The sequence below is a fragment of the Vanessa cardui genome, chromosome 19 (genome assembly GCF_905220365.1).
Source record: "Vanessa cardui chromosome 19, ilVanCard2.1, whole genome shotgun sequence".
Lineage (NCBI taxonomy): Eukaryota > Metazoa > Arthropoda > Insecta > Lepidoptera > Nymphalidae > Vanessa > Vanessa cardui.
Window position 1 is genome coordinate 12,817,054 of NC_061141.1, and position 23,128 is coordinate 12,840,181.

Below are 23,128 nucleotides of genomic sequence, written 5' to 3' on the forward strand. Positions count from 1 at the left end.
CATCATCAGATCTGAAGCAAATTAAAATGGGACCACATGGGAAGCAATAGCTTTCAAACAAAATGTTTTCATCAAAATCGGTCTACACAATGAAAAGTTAGAGGTAACGAACATAAAAAATGTACAAATTATAAAACAAATACACACAGACGAATTGATAACCTCCTCATTTTTGAAGTCGTTTGAAAATAGCCCTTTTTACTCACTGCATGTGTGTGTACATACACGGTGCATATACACAAATAACGTTTTTACCCATTTTGTCTGTCTCTGCTCCGGCTAATCTCTGGAACGGCTGGACCGATTTTGACGGGAATTTCACTGGCAGATAACTGATGTAATAAGGAGTAACTTATGGTACATTATTTTTTTTTGTTAAATTCAAACGCGTACAAGGTCGAGGGCACAGCTAGTAGTCAATAAAAATACAATATATTGGGTAGCAATTTATTTTTTTCTACATTTAAATATTCTTCAATATATTTTGTCTAGGTCTGTAGTCTCTATCCAAATTTTTATAGCAAATTTATTGATTTAAAACGGTTCCCTTCGTTTCCTCCTTAGTCGAGTCGAGAGAGATCACTGCGATAGCTCAGTGATATTTTAATTATTATTTATTACCCTTCACTTTTCGAGCTTCTCGTGATATAAACAATTAGAAAACGTTCCTAAAATTATAAAAACATTAATATTTTACGACACATTGTACACCTATGATTCTATACTAAACAAAAAGTTTTTTGGACATTATTTCATGATACATGTCCTATGTGATGCAGTCACGAGCGATAGCTCATCTATCGTTAACCGCATTGCCACGGGAGACATTCTTTCGAATATCTTAAATGTAAGATATTTGGAAGAGTGATAAAAGTCATGGCATGATACTTTGCACCTCGTATGGTATACATTAAACATACATATAAAACTTGAAAAAGTGTTTTATAAAACAAGCGAGGATAGACGATATTGAATCAAAAAAAATAAACTTGAAATCGAATTAAAATCTCGACTAGATAGAATATTGACAATCGCCAACTAACGCAAACCCGTCGAGCGCCCTCGGCTCACTAGGGGTCGGCGTCGTCGCGCGGCGCGTACACGAGCGCCGACAGCGCGCGCCGCGCCGCGCGCAGCTCGGCCGACAGCGAGCGCGCCCCCGCCGCCCCCGCGTCCCCAGCGTCGCCCGCGTCGCAGCGCGGCTGCACGTAGTTGCGGCACAGCCCGTAGAACTGCTGCGGGCGCAGGCCGCGCCGCTGCGCGTCGAACCTGCCGCGTGCACGCGTACTGGGTTGTAGTACTCGGATGCGTCTACGATCCCCTCGCTCGGTTAGTGCTGCGCCACAGACCTCCAGCCGACGTGCGCCAGGCACGCGGCACACAACGCGATGGTCCACGCGTAGCCGGGGAACCACGAGAACTCCGCCGATGGCGCCCCGCTCAGCTCCGTGTTGGAGGCGCGCGACACCGTCACTATGTCGTGCATGTAGCCGCCTGCGGGCCACGGGCTCTGTACTAATCGACTGCATTCGACGACGCTCTCACGAAGCTAGTTTGATATTAGCCACCGTACCTAGATTGGTGTAATTAGAGTGCACGCCCTCGCTGGACATGGCAAATATGTGCTCTCGTCGGGCGATTTCGACCGCACACGAGGAACAGCACAACACACTTTTCTGAAAAGAAGGAACATCGCTGTATATCGCGCCCGCCTCGCCCCTCGTAGAGCAGGCGCCGCAGGGCTCACCCGCGCGATGAGCCGCACTTCCATGTGCAGGCGCAACAGCGCGTCGTCCACTGCGAACAGCGCCAGGCGGTCGCGCGCCGAGAGCGCCAGGTTGGACGCCGTCCAGAACGACAGCGACACGGCCTCCTCGGGCAGGTTCTCTGCGAACAGGCGAGGGATCACTTACGAGCACTCGGGTGCGACTCGTTGCGGCTGGACGGCGCCTACCTAGCGACATGGTGCGAAAGTAGTCTTTAATGATCTGGCGCATGCGGCGGTAGTCGAAGATGTCGTACACGAAGAGCGGCCAGGGCGTGACGACCGCGTCCATGCTGCGCAGGCGAGCGTCGAGCGGCGTGCGCGCGCGGCGCAGCGCGTCGAGGCTGGCGAGGCGCGCGGGCCGCAGCGGGTCGCCCAGCCGCACCTCCGGCAGCACGCGCACCTCCACTGTGCGCATCCTGCGTGCGCCGCGCGAGCCCGACTTAGTGTCTATTCAAATGTAGCCTTCGAATCGACGCCGCCTTCGAGTCGATTCCTCACCTGCTAAAGGCATGTATCGGAACCGACTGCTTTGGTACGTGCACGCAGCGGAAGCGATGAGTGGCACGCGCTTTGAACGACAGCGAACGCGGGCCCTCGCCCTCCCCCTCTCCCACTCCCGCATCCGCCTCGAACACCTCGCAAAGTACGCCGTAGCCGGACACGAGCGTACCACTCTCGCTATGGATGAAAAAAATTTTTTGGATAGTATATTATATGACTATTTCGATGAATGAAGTAATGCTGACTTAAAATTATAATTAGTCGCTTAATCAATCAAAGCCTAACCATTTTTAAGCGAATTCAAAAAAAGGAGTGTTCTCAATTCGACCCGTATATATTTTTTTTTACGCTTGTTCGCCGATTACTTCGCCATTTATGAACCGATTTTGATGATTTTTTTTTAATTAGAAAGAAGATACTCCTGGAATGGTACCATGATGAGGATATCAGAGTCTGATGATGTGATCCTGGAGAAATCGAGGGGAACCCTCAAATTTTATAGGCACATGTACCGCGTTTTACATATTTTCTGAAGTTCTATTGGCATTTGCTTCCGGCAATTATAATGTTATACTGCTGAGCTCATGATGGAAGGTGTAAGTCCTCAGTTCTATCAACATTAATATAAAAATAATAGATGACATTTATACTTCTCTTCGTAGCTTTTGTGAAGAGAAGTACAGGTTTACTAAACATTTCTTTTGTTATGTTATTGTTTGGTATATCATTCTCCAGAAATGGTCCAATATAAGTTTTATTGAAATAGTTTCAGCGCTATTTGAAAAAATCAACAAATAAACATTTGTTACATAAGGACTTTTAATTTCTATTTTGAGAAAATAACACTAAAAAGTGGAAAATAAAATATTTTTTCTAAAAAATAATACTGACTTCAAAGTGATCACTAAAAAGTAATAAAATAATTGAATATTTGAAGTTGGTGTTATTTTTTAGAAAAAAATATTTTTTTAAATGAAATATGATAGGCATCTTCTGAGAGAAATTAAATACTTCATATCCTCGTGCTGTTGCAATACTCATATTATTTTTTTTTACATTAAGTTTCTTAAAAACAATTGCTCACTCTGGACACAGTAGACCGAACAACTTGTCCTGTTGAATGGCCCGGCTGATAACGGCTGCGTCGCGCTCGTTGGTGAGCAGCATGGGCACGGTCTCGCCCGGGAAGACGGCGCCGTGGTGCGCGATCACGGGCACGCGCCCCGTCCAGCCGGCCTCCAGCACTGATCGCCCACTCACTTGGACGAGGCCATTGCCCATGTACTGAATGAAGGTTTATAGTTATGGTCGATTTTTATATCTAATAAAGTAAAGTAACAGCCCGTAAAGGTTGGTGGTTGTGGTTGGTTGCTAGGTTAAGGCCTCCTCTCCTATTAAGGAGAGGGTTTTGGAACCATATTCCACCACAATGTTCCTATGTGGGTTCCTATGTGGGGAATGTACATGTGGCAGAATTTCTATAAAATTAGACACATGCAAATATCCTCACGATGGTTTCCTTCACCGCCGAGCACGAGATGAATTATAAACACAAATTAAGCACATATGTATAGTGGTACTTGTCTCGGTTTGAACCCGATATCATCGGTTAAGATGCACGCGTTCCAACCACTGGGCCATCTCAGCTCTAATATTACGTATCAATAATACATCATATTATAGTAAGAAGGTGGTTGAGGCAGGTGGCCACCCGACGAATTTATCCATCCATGGCCACTAAGAAATGAAAGGATCTTGTACGACGTCCTCTCCTCGAGCTTTACATTAATGATAGTTTCTTAAAAAGCAGTCATTGGTCTACCTGTGTTTGCATATACTTCTGTCCTATTTTGTTATTTTTTATTGTTATGTATAATGTTATGATTATAAAATGTAGGGTACTTTTTAACGTTGTTAAATAATAAAGTGAATTAAGTGGGTGCGTTAAATATAGTGTGACAAAATGAAGCTATATTCGGAATAACATGGTTACAAGCTCATATGTTTTCTTCGTTCCTACGAACATTATAGTGGTGACGTATGCTAATAGTGATCAAAAAAGCAATAAGTTTTGACGAGTTTAATTCGGACACGGTTAATTGGGACAATTATATCGAAAGGTTCAAATTCTGTTTCGAAGCAAACGGAATCATCGTGGACACCGTGAAACGTACTAACTTTTTTTACAGTACATGGTTCACGCGTATACGAAACATTACTTGCGTTCATTACGCCCAGGAAGGCGATCGATGTGACGTTTACGGAGATAGAAACTATATTGGGCAAACATTATAGCGCGAAACCAAATGAAATATTAATGCCTTTCAAGTTTTACAAACGCGACCAAAAGCGCGAGGAATCAGAATCATCATACATAGCTTAACTGAGAAAACTAAGTTCCGGTTGTAACTTCAGTGACTTAGAAAGAATGCTACGGGATAGACTTGTGTGTGGTATGTGTGACAATAGGTTGCAATACGAACTATTGAAACGAGAAAATTTACAATATCAACATGTGCTAGTTTGTTACCTCATAACTTTTTACTGGGTGGACCGATTTTCATTTTTTTTTTGTTTGAAAGATAGTGCTTCCCGTGGGGTCCCATTTTAATTTTATCCTGTTCCAATGATGGTATCCCTATGAAAACGACATAAGTCTTAAATTTGCAATATGTATGCGCGATAAATAGGTTAATAACTCAAAATTGTGCTAACCAATTTTGATAATTCTTTTTTTACTATAACGAATATGCTTCAAAGGTAGTTTGGTGAAAATTTGGTACGGTTCTGAGCATGGGATCCATGACAAAGTAACGGAACAGAAGGGAACGGAACAATTCTGAGGAGCACGTTAGCGATCCACGGCCGAATCTGTTATTTTTTATATGTTATTTGGATATTTGAGTCACCTTCCGTAACGTGGTTATGTTCATGTAATTGTCATAGTCGCATATTATAATCAACTAGCGACCCGCCCCGGCTCCGCCCGGGTGCAATACTGGTACTAAATATACTACAGAATTTCATCATATTTCAAACTTCTAAAATTATTAGTGTTTCTTTACTATATTGTTCATGTATTATATACACAAACCTTCCCCTCGAATCACACTATCTCTTAAAACAAACCGCATCAAAATCCGTTGCGTAGTTTTAAAGCTATAGGGCAGAGAAAGCGACTTTGTTTTATATACTATGTAGTGATGGAACTCCTAAACGGCTCACAGTTAGGGTACGATATGGGGCAGAATTTCTTAGTATCTTTAATCAAATTTTGTGTATGTGATGTGATGTCATATGATGTACGACATATATTAGCTCTTTTGCTCAGCTCTTTCGAGGGTCCCTGGCCCACTTTTGTATATAACATATGTAACATTCCTACTTATTTTCATAGTTTGTAGGTAGTTATTTCCATATTTTACCATTTAGTTAGGGCAACTGCACGTCATAAGTTGGTCGAGATGTATAAAAATAACTATGTATGTATGATACAGAGCCCGCTATAATTTTCGTTGAAAGTACTTACTTGGAAGTATACTAAACCCTACCGTATATCAAAAAACAATACGAGAATACTTTAACAAATATGTTTTTTACAAATTACCTTTTATACAATAATATACTGGATCAATCAAGGGGCTCGTATCGCTTCTTTCTTTTGATTGTTGGGGCAAGGGTACCGTGGCTGACACCGACTCCAAATATAGCAATAATTATAACTACTTTATATAATCGTAAATCGACTTTTAATATTATTCAGCTCATTTTACTTAGGAGGACTTTAAAAAATATGTTAAATACGCAATTATTTTTATTACTTTTTAGTGCATATTTATTTGTTTTAAAATAGTGTTTTGTTTGAAGTCGGTTTTTCTTTTTGTTAAAATTTTTATTTATTTTTTTTATTTTTAAGTAAAGTTTATGTAGGCTAACTAATTTATCTTAATATGGATAGATTAAGCGTGCCGTTTATATGAGTCAGAAACTATATTCTAAACCATTTCGAGGACAATTTCAAATAAAAATGCGTAAAAAATAAATCACAAGGTACCACCCTCGAAAGAGCTGTAATTGTACATTTTATAATCATAACATTATACATAACATATTTCTCCCCTAAGATTACTATTTAATTTACAAAAAGTATGTTTAAGAATTAACACAATTTGGTACACGGTATTATAGGTATACTAGCAGCCTGCCCCGGCTTCGCACATTTACACAACCTTCCCTTGAATTACAATATTAAAAAAACCGCATCAAAATCTAAATTTGTTTTATACTATGTAGTGATGAACTCACTGTCATTGGGGCCAATATAATTTTTTCAGGTAGAGAGCAACTCTGAAATTGGTAAATATAGCTAATTGCCATCCAGGTCGCACCATAAATATTCTTATATAAAAAGTACTTAATACTTAATTTTAGTAATATTATAAGCATAGGCAGTAACAAGGAATAGCTTGTTAATAAAATTTAATTCTAACTTCATAATGGTACACTCGAGTAGAGACTATAATATTACATATGCCACCACGTTGCTCCAGTGCAGGTTAGTAGATTCACATGTGGCAGAATTTCGTTGACACATGTAGGTTTCCTTGCAATGTTTTGTCCAGTTAGTTCTATTTTGTTATTGTATTTTTCAATTGTTAATAAAATTTATTTATTTCTAATAATTGTAAAAAAATGGCCATTCAGGCCATAACATATATTTATCTTTTTTAAATTATTGTTTAACAAATTGTATTATCTAATTTGATTCAATAGAATTTCTTAAGAAGCTTTATTATGTGTCAAAACATTATTGAACATTAATTACAATACCATAGTTAGTTAAAAATAAATCTAGTTAAGCTTAAATTTTATTACTATATTAAGTTAAATTTGTTTTGGATTGACTTTAACATAACTGATACATACTGAATGTGAGGCGGCGAGTGAAATATCAAACTGTTGTTCCTCTTCATCTGATTCCTCATCGTTTTCGGAGCTACCACCACCCCTTCTTTCGGACCCACTACCTCTATCATTAGGGCCTTCCTCTCGATCACTCGGCACTAAATAGGAAACTTTATATTATATGTTGATAAATAGAAAAATACTTGAAAAGGAGCTGCTGTTTTAAACAAAATATTGTTTTTCTAGTAAATATTTATGGTCAAAATATACACTGCGTAGGTAAATATATCAAATTGTTTGCTCAAGAATTCACTATTCTCACCATTATCTTCCATTATACGTCTTAAGAGTTCCCTGAGCAGTGAAATTTTTAAGGATTTTTATCTATAATATTTGTCAACAGTAGGCAAACACGATTTAAAAAAATAAAATAAAATAGTAAATATTAACAAAACTTGACGTATAACCTGACATTGACATTCACATTTAGACGACTTAGTCAAAAATCGCGAGAATTTTTGATAAACATTAGAGATAGAAATATAAACAAAAGAAAATCATACGTACTAAAAATTTAACAATCAATGAGTAGGAAATAACTTGTATTGCAATCTCAATAATTGCAAACGATAGTATAATTTTATATGCTACACTTGAAATTACATATTTTATTTAGTTAAATCGTTATTTTAATCGATGATTTTTGTTAATTTTAAAGGTAAATTGAAGTATATATAACAATCTAATCCCTGCTGTATTTAAACATGTATTTATGCCATTTTTCTGTCAAGATTTTAATATCTTTTTAGAGAATTATCAAATCAAATTTTGATACAGTAAAATTGTTTCAAGCAAATATATAACAATCTATATAAAAGTTTTGTAAAAGATTTTTGTGCGTAGAAAATTTATGTTTTATCTGTGCCTATCTTATTGAATTGAAAATTCGACTTGTCTTGTGAACGCAACGCACATCTCTTAAATGGAAAGAAAGTGAGACAGTGATTTCATAAAAATTGTATTTCTGTCATAGAAAATGTTGAAAAACTGTGTGTGGTTATAAAAATAAATATATAAAAATGTGTCAAAATATTCTGTGGTGTTATATATTGATATTGACTTTGCTGGATATATCGCTCAATACGAAATCGACAGCCCAGGGAGAGAGCCATGGTAAAATCGATTTCTATAAGAATAACAACAAGTTTATGTTATGTTAAGGTTCTTTTGGTAGAACATGAATGTTACAAATATTTAGTAAAGAATTTGGAGGAATAGAAATATTTGGCATGTTGCTCGGCAAGCCGTAGAGAATAGCGCAGTGTTATTTTTGATCGGGGACGTGTTCTTTTTGTTTTTAAAGTGTATAGTGGATATTTTAGTCGAAGCAAAGATGAAATAAAGCTATGCGTTGACGGTAAGGATGCACCGCTCGGGCGTGTGGTGCATGGGCGAGCTGCGTGCAGCAGTGCGCGCTCGCGACCGCCGCCTCCGCCGAATGCCGATGCACCGCGCAATTTTAACGATTGAATCACATATTGTTATATACTGTTATGTCATACACACGACGTTAAGGCGCAATGTCAAAATTATTCAAACAATTAAATAATTTACAATAGTTTTGGAAATCAATAATTTCAACAATGTGGGTAGATTTCAAAATTATAACTATCAAAGAAAGTGCCATCAGGGTTTTGTTATTGAGAAAAATAATTGATATAATTTTACTGTAATGTTTCATCAAATAAACATATTGGTTTACATATTCAAAAGAATTAGTTAAATGTAGACTTTAAAATTGATTCTGTGGTTACAGGTGTTTCAATACATGATTCCCTAGTCGAAGGAATCACATTTCAGGTAAAGTAGTTTTCTGCTATTTATGTATTAATATGTAGCTTATAAAAATATTTAATAGATTTAAGTTAACAGTATAATGTCCAGTCAATATTTATGTTAAAGTTAATCTAGAATATTAATGTACTCGTCTCACCACTGCTTTGTAGGTTGACAATTTCACTTAATATGAGTTATGAAAATAACTCTTCCTGTTATTTTTTTTACATATGTTATTACTGTTTACAACAAATCATGGTTATTTTAAGAAGTAAAACAAACAAATTAAAATTTCCATAAAATTGCACTTAATAATTTTTATTTATAGCTGAACCTTCAGTTTTACTGTGCGAAATCTGTAAAATTTACTTGTAGTATACAAACCATCATTCTTTTTGCACCCTTTTATATTGTGAAATAACAAAAAGTAGCCTATCCTACCCACGAGATATTGAGCTTTGGGGCTCAATATGATCTCCGGCTTTGCCATGACTAATATATTCATATTAATTGGTTCAGTGGTTTAAGCATGAAGAGGTAACAGAAATAGTTACTTTTACATTTAAAATAACAGTACAGATAGCATGCCTACCAGTAGCTACACTAATTACATTAATAAAATTAGATTAAATTAAAACAATAAGGTATTATATGATGTAATATAAGATAATAAAAATAGTGATTGTTCGTTCAAACAGCAACTACTAAGTTTCTTGCCATCTCTTCTTCGTACATTTTATATTATTAAGTTTATATTTAACATCTTAGTTTTCAGTGCTCGCTATATATTGAAATAAATACTGTAAAGTGACAAATTTTTGTAAGTATTAACCGGAAGGAACTCATAAGATTGGACAGATGTTAACATGGAACCACACCGAAATAGGAATGGGGCAAAGAAAGCGGCGTGGAAGGCACCGGCCTGGAGGGCGAGGGCGACGTGGTGGAGGGCGTGTCGCTGGAGCCGCGCGCGCTGCACTTCGGGCGCGCCGCGCTGGCCGCGCCGCACTCGCGCGCCGTGCTGCTCACCAACACGGCCAACACCACGCTGCACCTCGCCTCCGTGGCCGGCACCACGCCGGACTTCCACGCCTCGTTCTTCGAGTCGAAGGTGAGCACTGCCCGGCCCCTCGCGACCACGCAGCGCGACCGCGACCGCGACCGCGACCGCGCTGTTATCGTAAGCTAAATCTAGACGTGATTTCGAGTGTTTAAAAAAGACAAAACAATCTCTCTTTCCAGATATGTTATCGTATTAGATTAGGTAAGTGCATCCATTCATGATAGTTGATTTCTTACACTTTACTGTGGTACGCTATGTAGCGTGTGACTTAAAAAGCCTAGAAGACGTCGTTGTCTCGTTTACAAACCCCCGTTTAGATCTAACAAGAGTACGGCGTGCAGTATTGATCACTGGTTGTTTGACCGCCCGGAGGCACAGTGGTTAAGATGAAATATCGTTATAGACTACCGGATCCGAGGTGTTTTACCAGCTCTGCTTGTGCAAGTGCTACTTCAATTCTGAGTAAAAATATATCAATCAATTCAATCAAAATTTAGTATACTACTTTTTTCCTATTTTTGTTAAAGGAGTACCTATGAGTAGACCGGGTTTATTTTTAATTAGCCAGTATTAAGTCTCCATTGATTTCATTCTTGCTAAATAATTGACCAGTCGGGATTAAAGTTATATTTTCCATTCATCATTCGTCATCATACATCATCATTTCATAGATATATGTTGAACTTTAATTTAAATTATACCATAAAAAACGTTGTAAACAGGGTTTGTTTATTATTTAATGTGTAGTTAATTGTGGCAATCGATAATATCATTTATTAGTCTGATACAGTCGTAAGTATGAGGTCTTAAAACTGTTATATATGTTCTTGATATCTGACGTTCAGCGTAAGTCCGCTATCGGCGCCTTATCGCAGGACATGTGACGTCACAGGAAACGATAACATAATAATTACTTGTCTAGCTACGCCACACGATTCCTACGTTCTTGTCGTACAAAAAGTATACGAAAACTTGCAACTAACTTTTAAATATTTTTTTTAATATTCGTTTTCATTTCAATTTCTGTGCTATCAATTTTTACAAAAAAAATTTTGGTGATTCAGTGTTTTGTTTTTGTTTCATAATAAAAACATAAGACGTAACCTGTTAAAGTTGCGGTATTTAAAAAAAAACTCAAACACAAACACAATTGGTTATAGTATTTTCGAACCGAGCCGAGGACCTATGTTTACTTTCATTTCTTATCATACACAAATCAAAATAAATAAGTCGTGTCATAAAACTGGTTTTCAGATCAGATTTTAGTACGTTCGATCACTCGAGTTTCCAGTTAACCGCTTGCGTAATTGCGAAGGTTCGATTTTTTAGTCAGAGCTGTGTCGTTGTTCGCAAACCTGTTCCCGGCACTGGCGCCGTAACTAGGTCAGAAGGATATTCGTTACTCAATAATAAACTTAACCGGTATAGTAACATTAGTACCGTTTCGGGTCACACGATCGCCTTCGATTCTTTGTATTATACTAACTCCCTTTTTTCCCACTCACGTAACTATTTAATCATTTCAAACACAACAAATGATTAGTATAGACTGTACAAACGTAATAAAACGCACGCTATTTGTGTTTCTGCATAATATTGTAATGTCTCCAAAAGATCAATTTGTGCACGGAGATGATTATTTTCGAAGAACTAATAACTTGACGAGTGTAGGCAATTATGTTCATATATGTAGGTCAATGATGTTGTAGTAAGCAGATATGATATTAACGCGCAAAAAATGAAGACTAGAAAACGTCCTAATTGGGACGTTTTTGCGTAATTAAAACATCTAGTTATCCCTTTTACTTAATGTTTTTATCAAGCTATCCTTTTTACTTTTAACGAAATGTAAAAATAAACTAAAATAACGGTCCCCGGCGCGTCACACTTTTTTCTGTTGTTTAGTATGGATATAACATATCTGTTTATTAGAATATCATTGATATATGGTAGGTACTTTCTTCAACTTGACCCAAGTACTTACCCACCAAGTAAAAAATCGTCTTCCCTTTGTGCACGACTAAGATTGAATAAATATTAGTACAAACTGCATCGAACCCAAATTAGAATACTTCAAAATTATACTGAGGTTTCAGATGTATCCATATCATTGAACTGATTTTTACCCTAGAGGAACTTGTATCAATAAAATGCTCACCATTTCAGTTTATTCAAAGAGTATATAGTCTTGTTATAATATGAAAGGTAACTTAGAAAAGGAAACTTTACCTCCTGTCGTATAAGCTCCCACAACGAGATTCCTTCTTACATATACGTATTTCCACTTTAATTGTTAATTTGTATATTCCCTACATCTACAATTATAAAAAAAAAAACATTGTTGTGCAGACTTCAATAAAAGCTTCATTTATTATGTTAAATACATGTGTGAATGAAGTTTCACTGGCTTGTAAATGTGTTATTCATAATCGTTGTATATCACAGTGAAGGCGTAGTGTGTGCCCGTATCGTAGATACTAGATTACGCAATGTTATGTTTAACACATTAAACAATGCTATCTCATTATTGTGTATCGTATATTAAGATAATAATTCATAATATCTACTGACAATGTGTGCAAATTAAAACGAATCCTTCCGTCGTGGTATAGTCACAATAAATATTCATATAAATAACAAATATCAAATAAAAGATTAAGATGATAATTTTCGTATGTTTGTTCAGTCTAAAGTTTGATGTAGGTTGCCGAAGAAGGTCAGAAGAGAGAAGAGCGGAAGAAGGAAGGGTGGCGCGGGCGCGGGAAAAGTTCGCATTTTGACTTGGTGTGGAGGGAGTCAAGCTCGAACTTTTCCTGCGTCTGTGCGCGCCCGCGAGCGACGGCGGCGCCGGCTTGCTCATTATGCATACGAGTGTACTCCGTGTAGTTGCCCTATATATATGTGTGTGTGTTCTTTCTGAATACAAATTCCAGTTGTATGTACGCAGACGCTGCCCCCGCAAGGTAACACGACGTTCAACGTGGTGTATCTCGGGCGCCGGGAGGGGCCCGTGTCGGCTCACCTCTACATACACACCTCGCTAGGAGTACATAAATATCCAGTATGTCCTATATTAATACATTGAACGAGTACTTTTAATTTTCAAGTTTACATTTACAGTGTTCCGCTCTACGTCGTGACTCGATTAGTTTCTTATCTATGTACTCACCCTACATTACCCTACGATGTACGAACTCTCAACTTCTACTATCGAAAATCGAAATACTTAAGTGTGTTAAGTGTGTAACAAATACAAATCATGAAAATTGAGTAGCTATTATACTGTTTAGTTTCGTATACGAGTCAAGATGTGGAAATAGAATGTCCGTAGAGTACAATTGGCCCGCTCCGGCGCAGGTGTCGGCCGTGGGCGAGGCCAGCGCGTACGGGCTGTGGCCGCTGGTGGGCGTGCGCGTGCCGCTCAACGCCAGCGTGGAGCCCGAGCTGCGTCTGCACAACCCCACGGACGCCACGGTGCAGGTGCGCGAGGTGTACTGCACGGGCGCGTGGCTGCGCCTGCGCCTGCCGGGCGGCGGGAAGCGCGCCCCGAGGGACGCGTGGGCCGTGCCGCCGCGCTCCGAGCGCGCGCTCGTGGCGCTCAGCCTGGCGCCGCACGCGCTGGCCGCGCAGCCGCGGGCGCTCACCGCCTATGTCAGGTAGCATGCGCCTCGTCTTGAGAGTTTAGTTCTGCTGTTTAACGTTAACGCGGTCGGTTTCGAATGGAAGCGGTGATACGGTGAGTCGGTGTCGCAGGATTAAGGCGGACATCCCGGGCGGTGGCCTGGTGGTGGCCGTGGAGGCGCGCGGGGTGGCGGCCGGCGAGCATGCGCGTCCGCTGCACGTGCGACTGCGGGCGCGCGGGACCGCCGACCCGCTTCACACGGTACGACAGGCCCGGACGGTCGGCCGCGCGATGGTCGACACCGGCCGGCGGGACTTACTCGCGACTCGCACAGGTGGAGCTGGAGGTGGCCAATAGCGCGGACGCCGAGGTGTCTCTGGAGGGCGGCGTACGTGGGGCGGGCTGCTGGCGCGCCGCGCCGCCGCCCTCGCCGTGCGACGCGCCCGCCGGCGCGCCCGCGCCGATGCGCCACAACGGTGAGCCCCTCCTGCTCGTGGTCCGGCCCGACACTGAATATCTTGCGACATCACTCTCCCGAGTGCGCTCTTTTCTCCATATTCTGTGCCACCGTATTAAGCTGCCACTATTGACTGTGCGCAGGGGGTACGGCGACCGGCGCGCACCTGACGCTGCTGCGAGCGCAGCTCGCTCCGCGGCAGGACTTCACGCCCGTGGCGCGCCTGACGCTCAACTGTGAGTCTCGCACCTGCGCGTCGCTCCGCGTCTGCTCCGGCCGCCTACTGACGCTCCCCGCGCCGCAGATGCGGAGCTGTGGGCGCAGACGGCGGCGAGCGGGCGCTCCGAGGGCGCGGAGGGCGGCGAGGCGCAGGAGGCGTGGTGCGGCGGCTGCGTGCGCCTGGGCCGGGCCGCCGTGCCGTTCAGCGTGCGCCTGCTGCCCGGCGCGCTGCGGCTGGCGCCCGACCGCCTGGAGTGAGCGCTCGCTGCCTGTGTCGGCCGCGCGGCGAGGCGGCGCTCTGGACTGACGCTCGTGTGTTCGCAGCGTGGTGACGGCGGCGGAGGGCGCGCTGCGGGAGCGCGAGGTGCGCGCGCGCAACGAGTTCCGCGCGGCGCTGCGCGTTCACGGCTTGCGCCTGCCGCCCGACGTCGCCGAGCACTTCCACGTGAGGCTTCCGATCTTGACAATGATTTTGTGTCTCAATCAAATTCCCTTGGAATCGCTCTCCTCGTTTTTCACTGCGTCAGACAAGGTTATCTGGATATCCAAATTATTATAAAAGTGCAATACGATCTTCATTCAATAACGGTATGAATATTACTCTAAAATTTTTTAGAATTATCAATCGGGTCCTGCACAAGAAAGTTAAAAAAAAAACAAATGCACGATTCGTTAAATCGTTCACCAGACTGACTTTTTTCAATTAGCAATTAGCTGATTAGGCTACTAATAGACATTTTGGGTATCGAGACGTTATGATACTTATACTTTGAGCCTCATATGTAAGCTAAATATATACGTAAATGCACTTTAGTTTGAATACGTCATTATAAGAAGTTCGCGACACGAAAGTATTGTATCATAGTGGAGGTTTTAGATTTTATATCGTCCGTACTGTCAAGAGATAAACACGGCTTCATCGCTCGGTCGCGTCCGGCGCAGGTGGTGGACCACACCCCGCTGACGCTGCGCGCGGGCTCGTCGGCGTCGTTGCTGCATCTGCGCCTGCGCTCGCCGCCGCCCGCCGCCTTCGCGCTCAGCTCCGAGCTCACAGTCTACACCAACCTGTCCGAGTACACCTTACCCATCCGGATGTACAGCGGGAAACTCACATTTGTAAGTCGCCGGCCGCCTGCTCGGCTTCGTCCGCGCCCGCCACGCAGCTAACGGCTCGGCTCGGCCGCAGGAGTGGGAGTGGGCCGGCGCGGACGCGTCGGGCGCGTCGCTGGAGCTGGGCGCGCTGGGCGCGTCGTGGACGCGGCGCGTGGGCGCGCGTGTGCGCAACCCCGCGCCCGTGGCGCTGTGCGTGCGCGCGCTGGGCGCCGCGCTGCCGGGCGCCGCCGCCGGCCTGGCGCTGCACCCGCCGCCCGCGCCGCCCGACGCGCCGCTCAACCCCCCGCTCAGGTGCATCGAGGCGGGCGGCTGGGCGCAGGCGTGGCTGACGGTGGTGGCGCCGGCGCGCGAGGGCGCGCTGCGCGGGCTGGTGTACGTCAACACGACGCTGGCGAGCACGGCAGCCGTGCTGACGCTGCGCGTGCGCGCGGGCCACGTGCGCGCGTTGCCGCTAGTGCTGCCGCCGGCCGCGCCCGTGAGTTCTGTGAACGTTAACACGTCCTCCGTAAGTAATGTTCATAAGTGAATCAACGTTTGAATTGCGCTGGCAGTACGCGGGCTCGAGCGCGGAGCTGGAGGTGGAGAGCTCCATGTCGGTGTGGATGCGCGTGACGTCCCTCTCCCCGCGCGCCGCGGACCCCGCGCTGTCCTTCGTGTGAGTGCTTACTTATGTTAAGTATCCTCTAGCTATACAGTTGGACGCTTCCATTAGCTTGTTAAAATAAAAAGTTTTATAATATTAGGTCCTTACATGTTATATAATTGTAGTTCATTATAACGACGGAAAAGGGAACTTTAAGGAAATCTTTAAATAGTTCAGCTATTTAAAGATTCAGCGAATACCGCTTGGGCGATCGAAAAACTTTGCAACAAATAAATGTGCCTCGTGGGAGCAGGTGGGAGGGCGCTGGGCTGGGCGAGATCGGCGCCGGCACGCAGCGGGTGGCGCGCGTGGCCTTCGCCCCCGAGCGTCGCTGCCAGCCGCACTGCTACACCGGCCTGCCGCTGCACTCCGACGGTACCGCTCGCGCTCCACTCCTCGGGATGGACGCTCGACGCCACATCGATTGTAACTCACTCTTGCCGCAGAGGGGATGGCCTGGCTCCGTCGCGGCGAGGCCTACGACGAGGCGGCCCTGCGCGAAGACGTTTCGCTGTTGCTCGCTCGGTTCGCGCTATTTCAGCAGCAGGCGCCCCTCGATTCCAACTTCACGCTTCACATGCACACTACCGAGGTTCGATGTCAACGTCATTCCGCCGAGGATGCGCTCACCTCGTCGCCGCCGAGCGAGCTCCTCGCTCACCGCGCGCGTGTCGGTAGGTGCTGCAGATGGTGGCGAGCGGCACGGCGGCGCTGCAGTGGCCGCGGCTGGCGGCGCGGCGCGCGGGCGAGGTGCCGCTGGCCGCCGTGCGCCGCGCCGCGCCGCTGCGCCTGGCGCTGCGCAACGCGGCGCACGTACCGCTGCTGCTGCACGCGCTGCTGCTGCCGCGCCGCGCGCCCGCCGCGCTGCCCGCGCCGTGAGTACGCGCTCCCTGCGCACTCCCTGCGGACCGCCGAATCGGCCGATCGCTCGATGGGTAAAAGGCGGCCTCGATTGCAGCGCGGGCGGCGACTCAGACTTCTGCGTCGACGAGAAATGCGAGTGGTCGCACGACGCGTTCCATCTGACGGGCTGGCGGGTGACGCGCGGCGCCGCCCGCCTGTGGAACGAGTCGCGCGAGGAGCGCGGCGCCGGCGAGGCCGGCGCGCACGCGCTGCCGGCGCTGCTGCTGGAGCCGCATGCGGAGATCGAGGTCAGCGTCACGTTCGCACCGCAAGACACCGGTTCTTTCACTACGTACCTGTATTTGAGGTTCCGTCTTATCGTTTCCATATATATTTAGATTTGAACTCGTGGGGACTTTTACGCTGCTAACTTTTGTTCTCTCCTTTCAAGGAATAATTTGACGATACTAGAGGGCGTGCACCTGTACGGTCGAGGCGAGTACCCGAGCTTCGACATCGCCGGCCGCCAGCCCGGCTCCTCCGCCCCGTTCCTCTTCGAGGTGTCGGAGTGCGCGTGGGGCGGCGCGGGCGCGGTGTCGCGGCGCGTGGTGGCGCGCAACGCGGGCCGCGTGGGCGTGTCGCTGTCGCGCTGGGCGGTGGCGCGCGGCGGCTGCGCGGCGCGCGGCTTCCGCGTGTCGCCATGCGCGCCGCTGGCGCTGCCGCCCAACGCGTCGGCGCCGCTGCACCTCGCCTTCTCGCCCGACTACTCGCTGGCGCGCGTCACTGCCACTCTGCAGCTGCACACCGACCTCGGTGCGTATCGCCGCTATTTCGGCCCGGGTTCCGCTCGGCAGATAATTGACGATGTCGATCGTCCCGCAGGTCCCGCAGAGTACATGCTGATGGCGACGATACCGGCGAAGGTTCTCGCCCGATGCGCGGTGACCGCTCCACGTCCACCCTGGGAGGGCGCCCTACGTTCGGCGGGGGCATTGCTCGCTTTCGCCGCGTTCGCCCTGGTTCTGGCAGCCGCCGCGTTGGATGCCGAGCGTCTGCTGCGGCGCGCCCGGGCTGCTCGCTCCACCTCCGAACCTCGCGCGCCTCTCGACTTGCGCGGGCTCGCTGAGGCGCCTCCACCCGTCGTGACTCCGGTCTCACGGGCTCCTCAGCGTCGTCGGCGCTCCGCTCGACGACCGCTCCCGCCTCTCGATCCGCGCGCCGAGCGTCGTGCATTCGAGCGCTGGCGAGCCGAAGTCTTACGCCGAGAGGACGAATCTTCTCGATCGAGCGAGGATGCCGATCTCGAGCTCGACGACGATCCGTCTTGTGCGACGACCGAACGCTCACTCGAATCCCCGCTAGAAGAAAAATTTGAAATGAAATCGCAAACGCCGCCGGCCGAAGTCAACGGTGAACAGGACGTCGAACCCTCGCCGGCCGACGAGGACGTCGGATCCACCGGCTCCGACACCTCGACCCCGACGGACGATCGCGACGATGCGGACGAACCCTACGGCGGAGACGTGGAGCCGGACCTCAGAGACGATTCGCCGACTGAGGAGGCGGACGCGGCGCCCTTGACGAAACCCGTCGTGCGGCCACTCGTTCGAACGCCGCCAGCGGAGGCCATCCCGCGCGCGACGAGGACGCGACGAGACGCCGCGGATGCGCAGCGCCGGCTCGAGCGCACGCGACACGCCGACGCCGGCGAGCGGCGCGGCACGCCCGCTCGCCCCCACGGCCGCAAGGAGCGCGCGCCCAAGCGCCGCAGCGAGCGCGCGCCGCCCACGCCGCCGCCGCGCTCGCCCGCGCCCGCGCCGGGCGGCGAGGCGGGCGAGGCCCGCGCCGGCGTGCGCTGGGGCGCGTCGTGGAGCTCGGTGGTGGCGGCGCGCGGCGCGGCGGGCCCGGCGCTGGCGCCCATCGGCTCGGACGTCCGGCGCCGCGAGCCCGAGCGGGCGCCCGACAACTCGCTGTTCTACTTCAACGGCACCACCGACGGCGCGGCGCGCCCCGACGCCGAGTTCGCGTGGCGGCCGCCGATAACCGCCGAGCGACCGGCTTTCTCGACGCCGACTCGAGACTATCTCGGTGAGAAGTGCTATATTTGTTGCGATCTTTAATAAAGATTTCAACAAAAAGCAAAACCGACTTCAAACAAACGCTAGGCAACATGCAAATATTATATTAGGAGTTTGAATTAACATGGTTATTTTTATTATTTAAGACTGAAAGTAGTAGTAGTAGTCTCGTGAACAAGACATTAAATAAAAAGCTTGGTAAATATTCCGAAATCAATAACTTTAATAAATATTATATTTCTGAAAATTTGCTATTAAATTGTTAAAAAAATTATATATATATATATGTATGTATATATATACGTATGACACCGGTTCCAAGTATAACTATAACTACGTTAAATAATCGTAAATCGACTTTTAAGTAGTCTAGTATTTTTCATTTCATTACTAAAAATATTTTAAATACGCAAATTATTTTTATTACTTTTTAGTAGATATTATTTTGTTTTCAACCGATTTCAAAAAGGAGGGAGTTATCAATTCGTCTGTATTTTTTTTATGTTTGTTACCTCATAACTTTAAACTGGGTGGACCGATTTTGATATTTTTTTTTGTTTGAAAGGTAGTGATTCCCGTTTTTGTTTTTTTTTGATAGATATACTTTAGGATTTCTTGGCTGACATCGGCTCTAAATATAACAATAACTATAACTACGTTATATAATCGTTAATCGCCTTATAAGTAGTCTAATATTTTTCATTTCATTTTACTAAAGAGGACTCTAAAAAATATGTGCAATACGTAATTATTTTTATTACTTTTTAGTGCATATTTATTTTTTTTAAAATAGTTTTTTGTTTGAAGTCCGTTTATGTTTTTGTTAAAATTTGTATTTATTTTTAATGGAAAACGATTTAAACATATTTATTAGATATTATAGATTAAGTATATTTCGAGTTTCCATCATATACATTGATATACATGAAATAATTTCAGACGAGACGCACACTCTCGGAGTGGGCGGAGTTGGTGGTGTGGGCGGAGTTGGTGGTGTGGGCGGAGTGGGCAACAACTACGGTGGCGTGGGTATAGGATCGGTCTGGGGTGGCGGCTGGGGTGCCTGGGGCTCGGGTCCCCTGCGACCTCCACCGGGCTTCGCTCCGCCGTCGCCGCCCACGCAACGCTCCTACGACCCCTTCCGCTCGCTCGCCTCCATCTGGGCTCCGGCGCCACACGACTGGGGCCCCGCTCCATCCAACGGCCCCTCGTCCTCTGCAGAGCCGCGCGATCGCGACGATCACATATGATCTACTCGTGACTGACTCGTGCTTCCGAAGTGGACTTCCCGACGACACAGCATTCATTGGAAAATTGACATGAAGAGGATCCGAGCGCGGCGCGGCGGGCGCTAGTCAGCCCCGGCCCGCCCGCCACGCCCACGGGGTGGAGTTGCCTGTTTTGTTACTCGTTACGTATAGATTGGGATCACAGCTCCTGTTTACGACCTACCTTTGTTGTACAAGATCTGACATTGTGTAATAATGAACAAACAGAAAAAATAACTTGATTTTTATTTTACCATTCTTAATTTATTTTAAATAAGAACCCAGTTTGTATTTTGTTATGGAGGGAATTATACGTTATCTTAAGATGAAACGAGCTCATTAATTTTTTGTTATAATAAAATGGGTTTTATAATATCTATGGTATAAGGAATATGCAAATACAGTATTAATTAAAATCTTACTATTAAAATATTAAGAAAATAAGGCCCACTGCAATGCCATTCTTTTCAACCGACTTCAAAAAGGAGGAGGTTATTAATTAGTCTGTATATATATATACAGTGGAAACTCCATGTAACGTCACTCGATTTAACGGCAAACTCTCTAAAGCGTCGAAATCAATTGGTTTTAGTTGGTTTAGGTTGTATTCCATACAATGATACACTCTACATAGCATCACACCCACTCTCAATAACGACAACAATTGAGAAATAAAAAGTACCTTTAAGTTGCTAAAATTAGAAAAAAACTGCGAATCTGTGTACGTTCTTTTGTCGCTTTATTATTCTAGCCCTCAATAAACTCGAATGTCGGCACCACGCATTAGGAACTTTCTAAGAAATTCGTTAATTTGTTTACAAATTGGGATTGCTTGCTCGTGTAGACTGTGACCATGCCTAATAAGTAGGAGTCATGGATTACAACGTTATCATATGTATTCTACGATTGATGAGGTGGAAACAGAACTTGAGTTTGCTAGCGACGACGACCTTCCATTAACTGAGTGGATTCAGCAGGTCAACATGGCAGGAAATACGGTAAATTTTCAAACCTACATCGAAGTAGACAACTGCCTGCTTACAAGGGCTTCACTCACAGACATAGAAATTTTGGATTCAGTGAGAAAAACTGAGGTTCAAGAATAAAGAGATGAAGAAGATGAGACGGATGAGCTTGAGCCTCAACCCATCGTTAAAGAAGTTCTGAAAGCAGCTAATTTATTGGAAAATTACTTCCTTTATATCAGTTATAAATAAAAAAAATAAAAATATACAACAAAATTACTGGTGCAGCAAAAGGCGTCAGACAAAAATAACAGAGAATACGCAATAGCGTTCAAATAAGATATATATATTTTTTGTACATAACTACTAACAATAGATTAAAATAAACTTTTTTTTCGAATTCTGATTTTTCTTCTCTTCATTTAACGACCACTCTTTATAACGCTATAAAATGCACAGTCCGTTCAGTGTCGTTATATAGAGTTTACACTGTGTATATATATATATATATATATATATATATATATATATATATATATATATATATATATATATATATATATATATATATATACATATATTGTTGGAATAAAAAAGCAACATCTGCGTCAAGTCACACAACTTCCTATAAAAAAAAAAGGCGGGAGATTCGTAGTTGACACATTGAGATCGCGAATATAATTATTACGGTGTAATGTGATTATTGATGGTTAATTGTGTTGTAGACTAAATGTTTTTCTATTGTGGTACATTGGTTATTATTTTATTTTATAATATTTATTTTTTTATTTTATTATTTTATTTTATTAATTATTATTTTAATATTTTAAAGATAATTGTTTTGGAGGTTAACCTACTTCCTACTTCTGGTTCTAAAATCAGGAAGTGGGATCCGCCTGTGCCCACTTGCAATACTAACAAATAACCATCAATCTATTTTGCTATATCTAATACGACATCGTTTTCGTTCTTGTTATCATCGCTCCCGCGGTAGTGATTGTTATAGTTTGGTGAAAAAGGCATTAAGTAAAAACATAGCTAGGCTAAATGCGATTATCATGCAAGCGCCTCCGCGTATCGTGCCCAACACATGTCAGAATTATAGCGAATTTACGTTCATCAGCTTATACATTTACTGACGCCTTGTTCTCGATTACCCGTAATAAGCAACGTGATAAGAAGTTTGGTTCGAGATGTTACAATTGACAACACTTCCACTTCTTGGAAAGCTTGGCGTAAGATATGCAGGAGCCGAGCAGGCGACGAAAGTTTCTCCAGGTGGTCGCTATGAATTAAAATAGCGCACGTGGCAAGACCACTCAAGCGGTAGCTCAATGCATGGAAGGGCGAATGGTGCCCTGAAAGTTGCGCATCATTCGAGGGTGAGTTTAATCATTTTTATTTACAGCAATGAGTCTATGTGCAATGCAAACAATGGCGGACCATGAAAGTCTGACAGGTGAAGCAGTAGGTAATATAAAGCGAAGGTCTCAAGTAAGCCACCTGATTGAGAAAGTATGCCAAACGTAATCTCATCATGTCATAATATGAGTACTGCGTAAACTGCCTCTATACCGGCTCCAAATATACCAATAACATATAAGTATAACTACGTTATATAATCGTAAATTGACTTTTAAGTAGTCTAATATTTTTAATTTCATTTTACTTAGGACTTTAAAAAATATGTTGAATACGCAATTATTTTTATTACTTTTTAGTGCATATTCATTTGTTTTAAAAAAGTGTTTTGTTTGATGTCGGATTTTCTTTTTGTTAAAATTTTTATTTAAATAGATTTGCAACAAGTCATTGATATGCAGAAAAACCAGAGTGGGTGATAGAAC

At 44.4% G+C, this 23,128-nt stretch overlaps 2 protein-coding genes across 2 annotated transcripts; one reads left to right on the forward strand and one right to left on the reverse strand.

Annotated features, from left to right (window-relative positions):
- Positions 1–433: 433 nt before the first annotated feature.
- LOC124537782 (protein cereblon-like) lies at positions 434–7,702 on the reverse strand. The gene is made up of 10 exons (XM_047114682.1): positions 7,497–7,702; positions 7,196–7,332; positions 3,354–3,553; positions 2,267–2,446; positions 1,955–2,184; positions 1,748–1,887; positions 1,574–1,676; positions 1,350–1,494; positions 1,044–1,269; positions 434–668 (listed from the first exon to the last, which is right to left on the reverse strand). The coding sequence occupies exons 1-9, from the start codon at positions 7,507–7,509 to the stop codon at positions 1,071–1,073; spliced, it is 1,347 nt and encodes a 448-aa protein (XP_046970638.1). The 5' UTR covers positions 7,510–7,702; the 3' UTR covers positions 434–668; positions 1,044–1,070.
- Positions 7,703–8,103: 401 nt separating this feature from the next.
- LOC124537781 (transmembrane protein 131 homolog) lies at positions 8,104–20,553 on the forward strand. The gene is made up of 20 exons (XM_047114681.1): positions 8,104–8,347; positions 8,991–9,034; positions 9,897–10,121; positions 13,021–13,134; positions 13,431–13,729; positions 13,827–13,956; positions 14,030–14,171; positions 14,296–14,388; positions 14,457–14,625; positions 14,696–14,816; positions 15,314–15,487; positions 15,558–15,959; positions 16,036–16,139; positions 16,381–16,502; positions 16,574–16,719; positions 16,806–17,002; positions 17,086–17,337; positions 17,422–17,783; positions 17,853–19,058; positions 19,988–20,553. The coding sequence occupies exons 1-20, from the start codon at positions 8,254–8,256 to the stop codon at positions 20,296–20,298; spliced, it is 4,707 nt and encodes a 1,568-aa protein (XP_046970637.1). The 5' UTR covers positions 8,104–8,253; the 3' UTR covers positions 20,299–20,553.
- Positions 20,554–23,128: the final 2,575 nt, after the last annotated feature.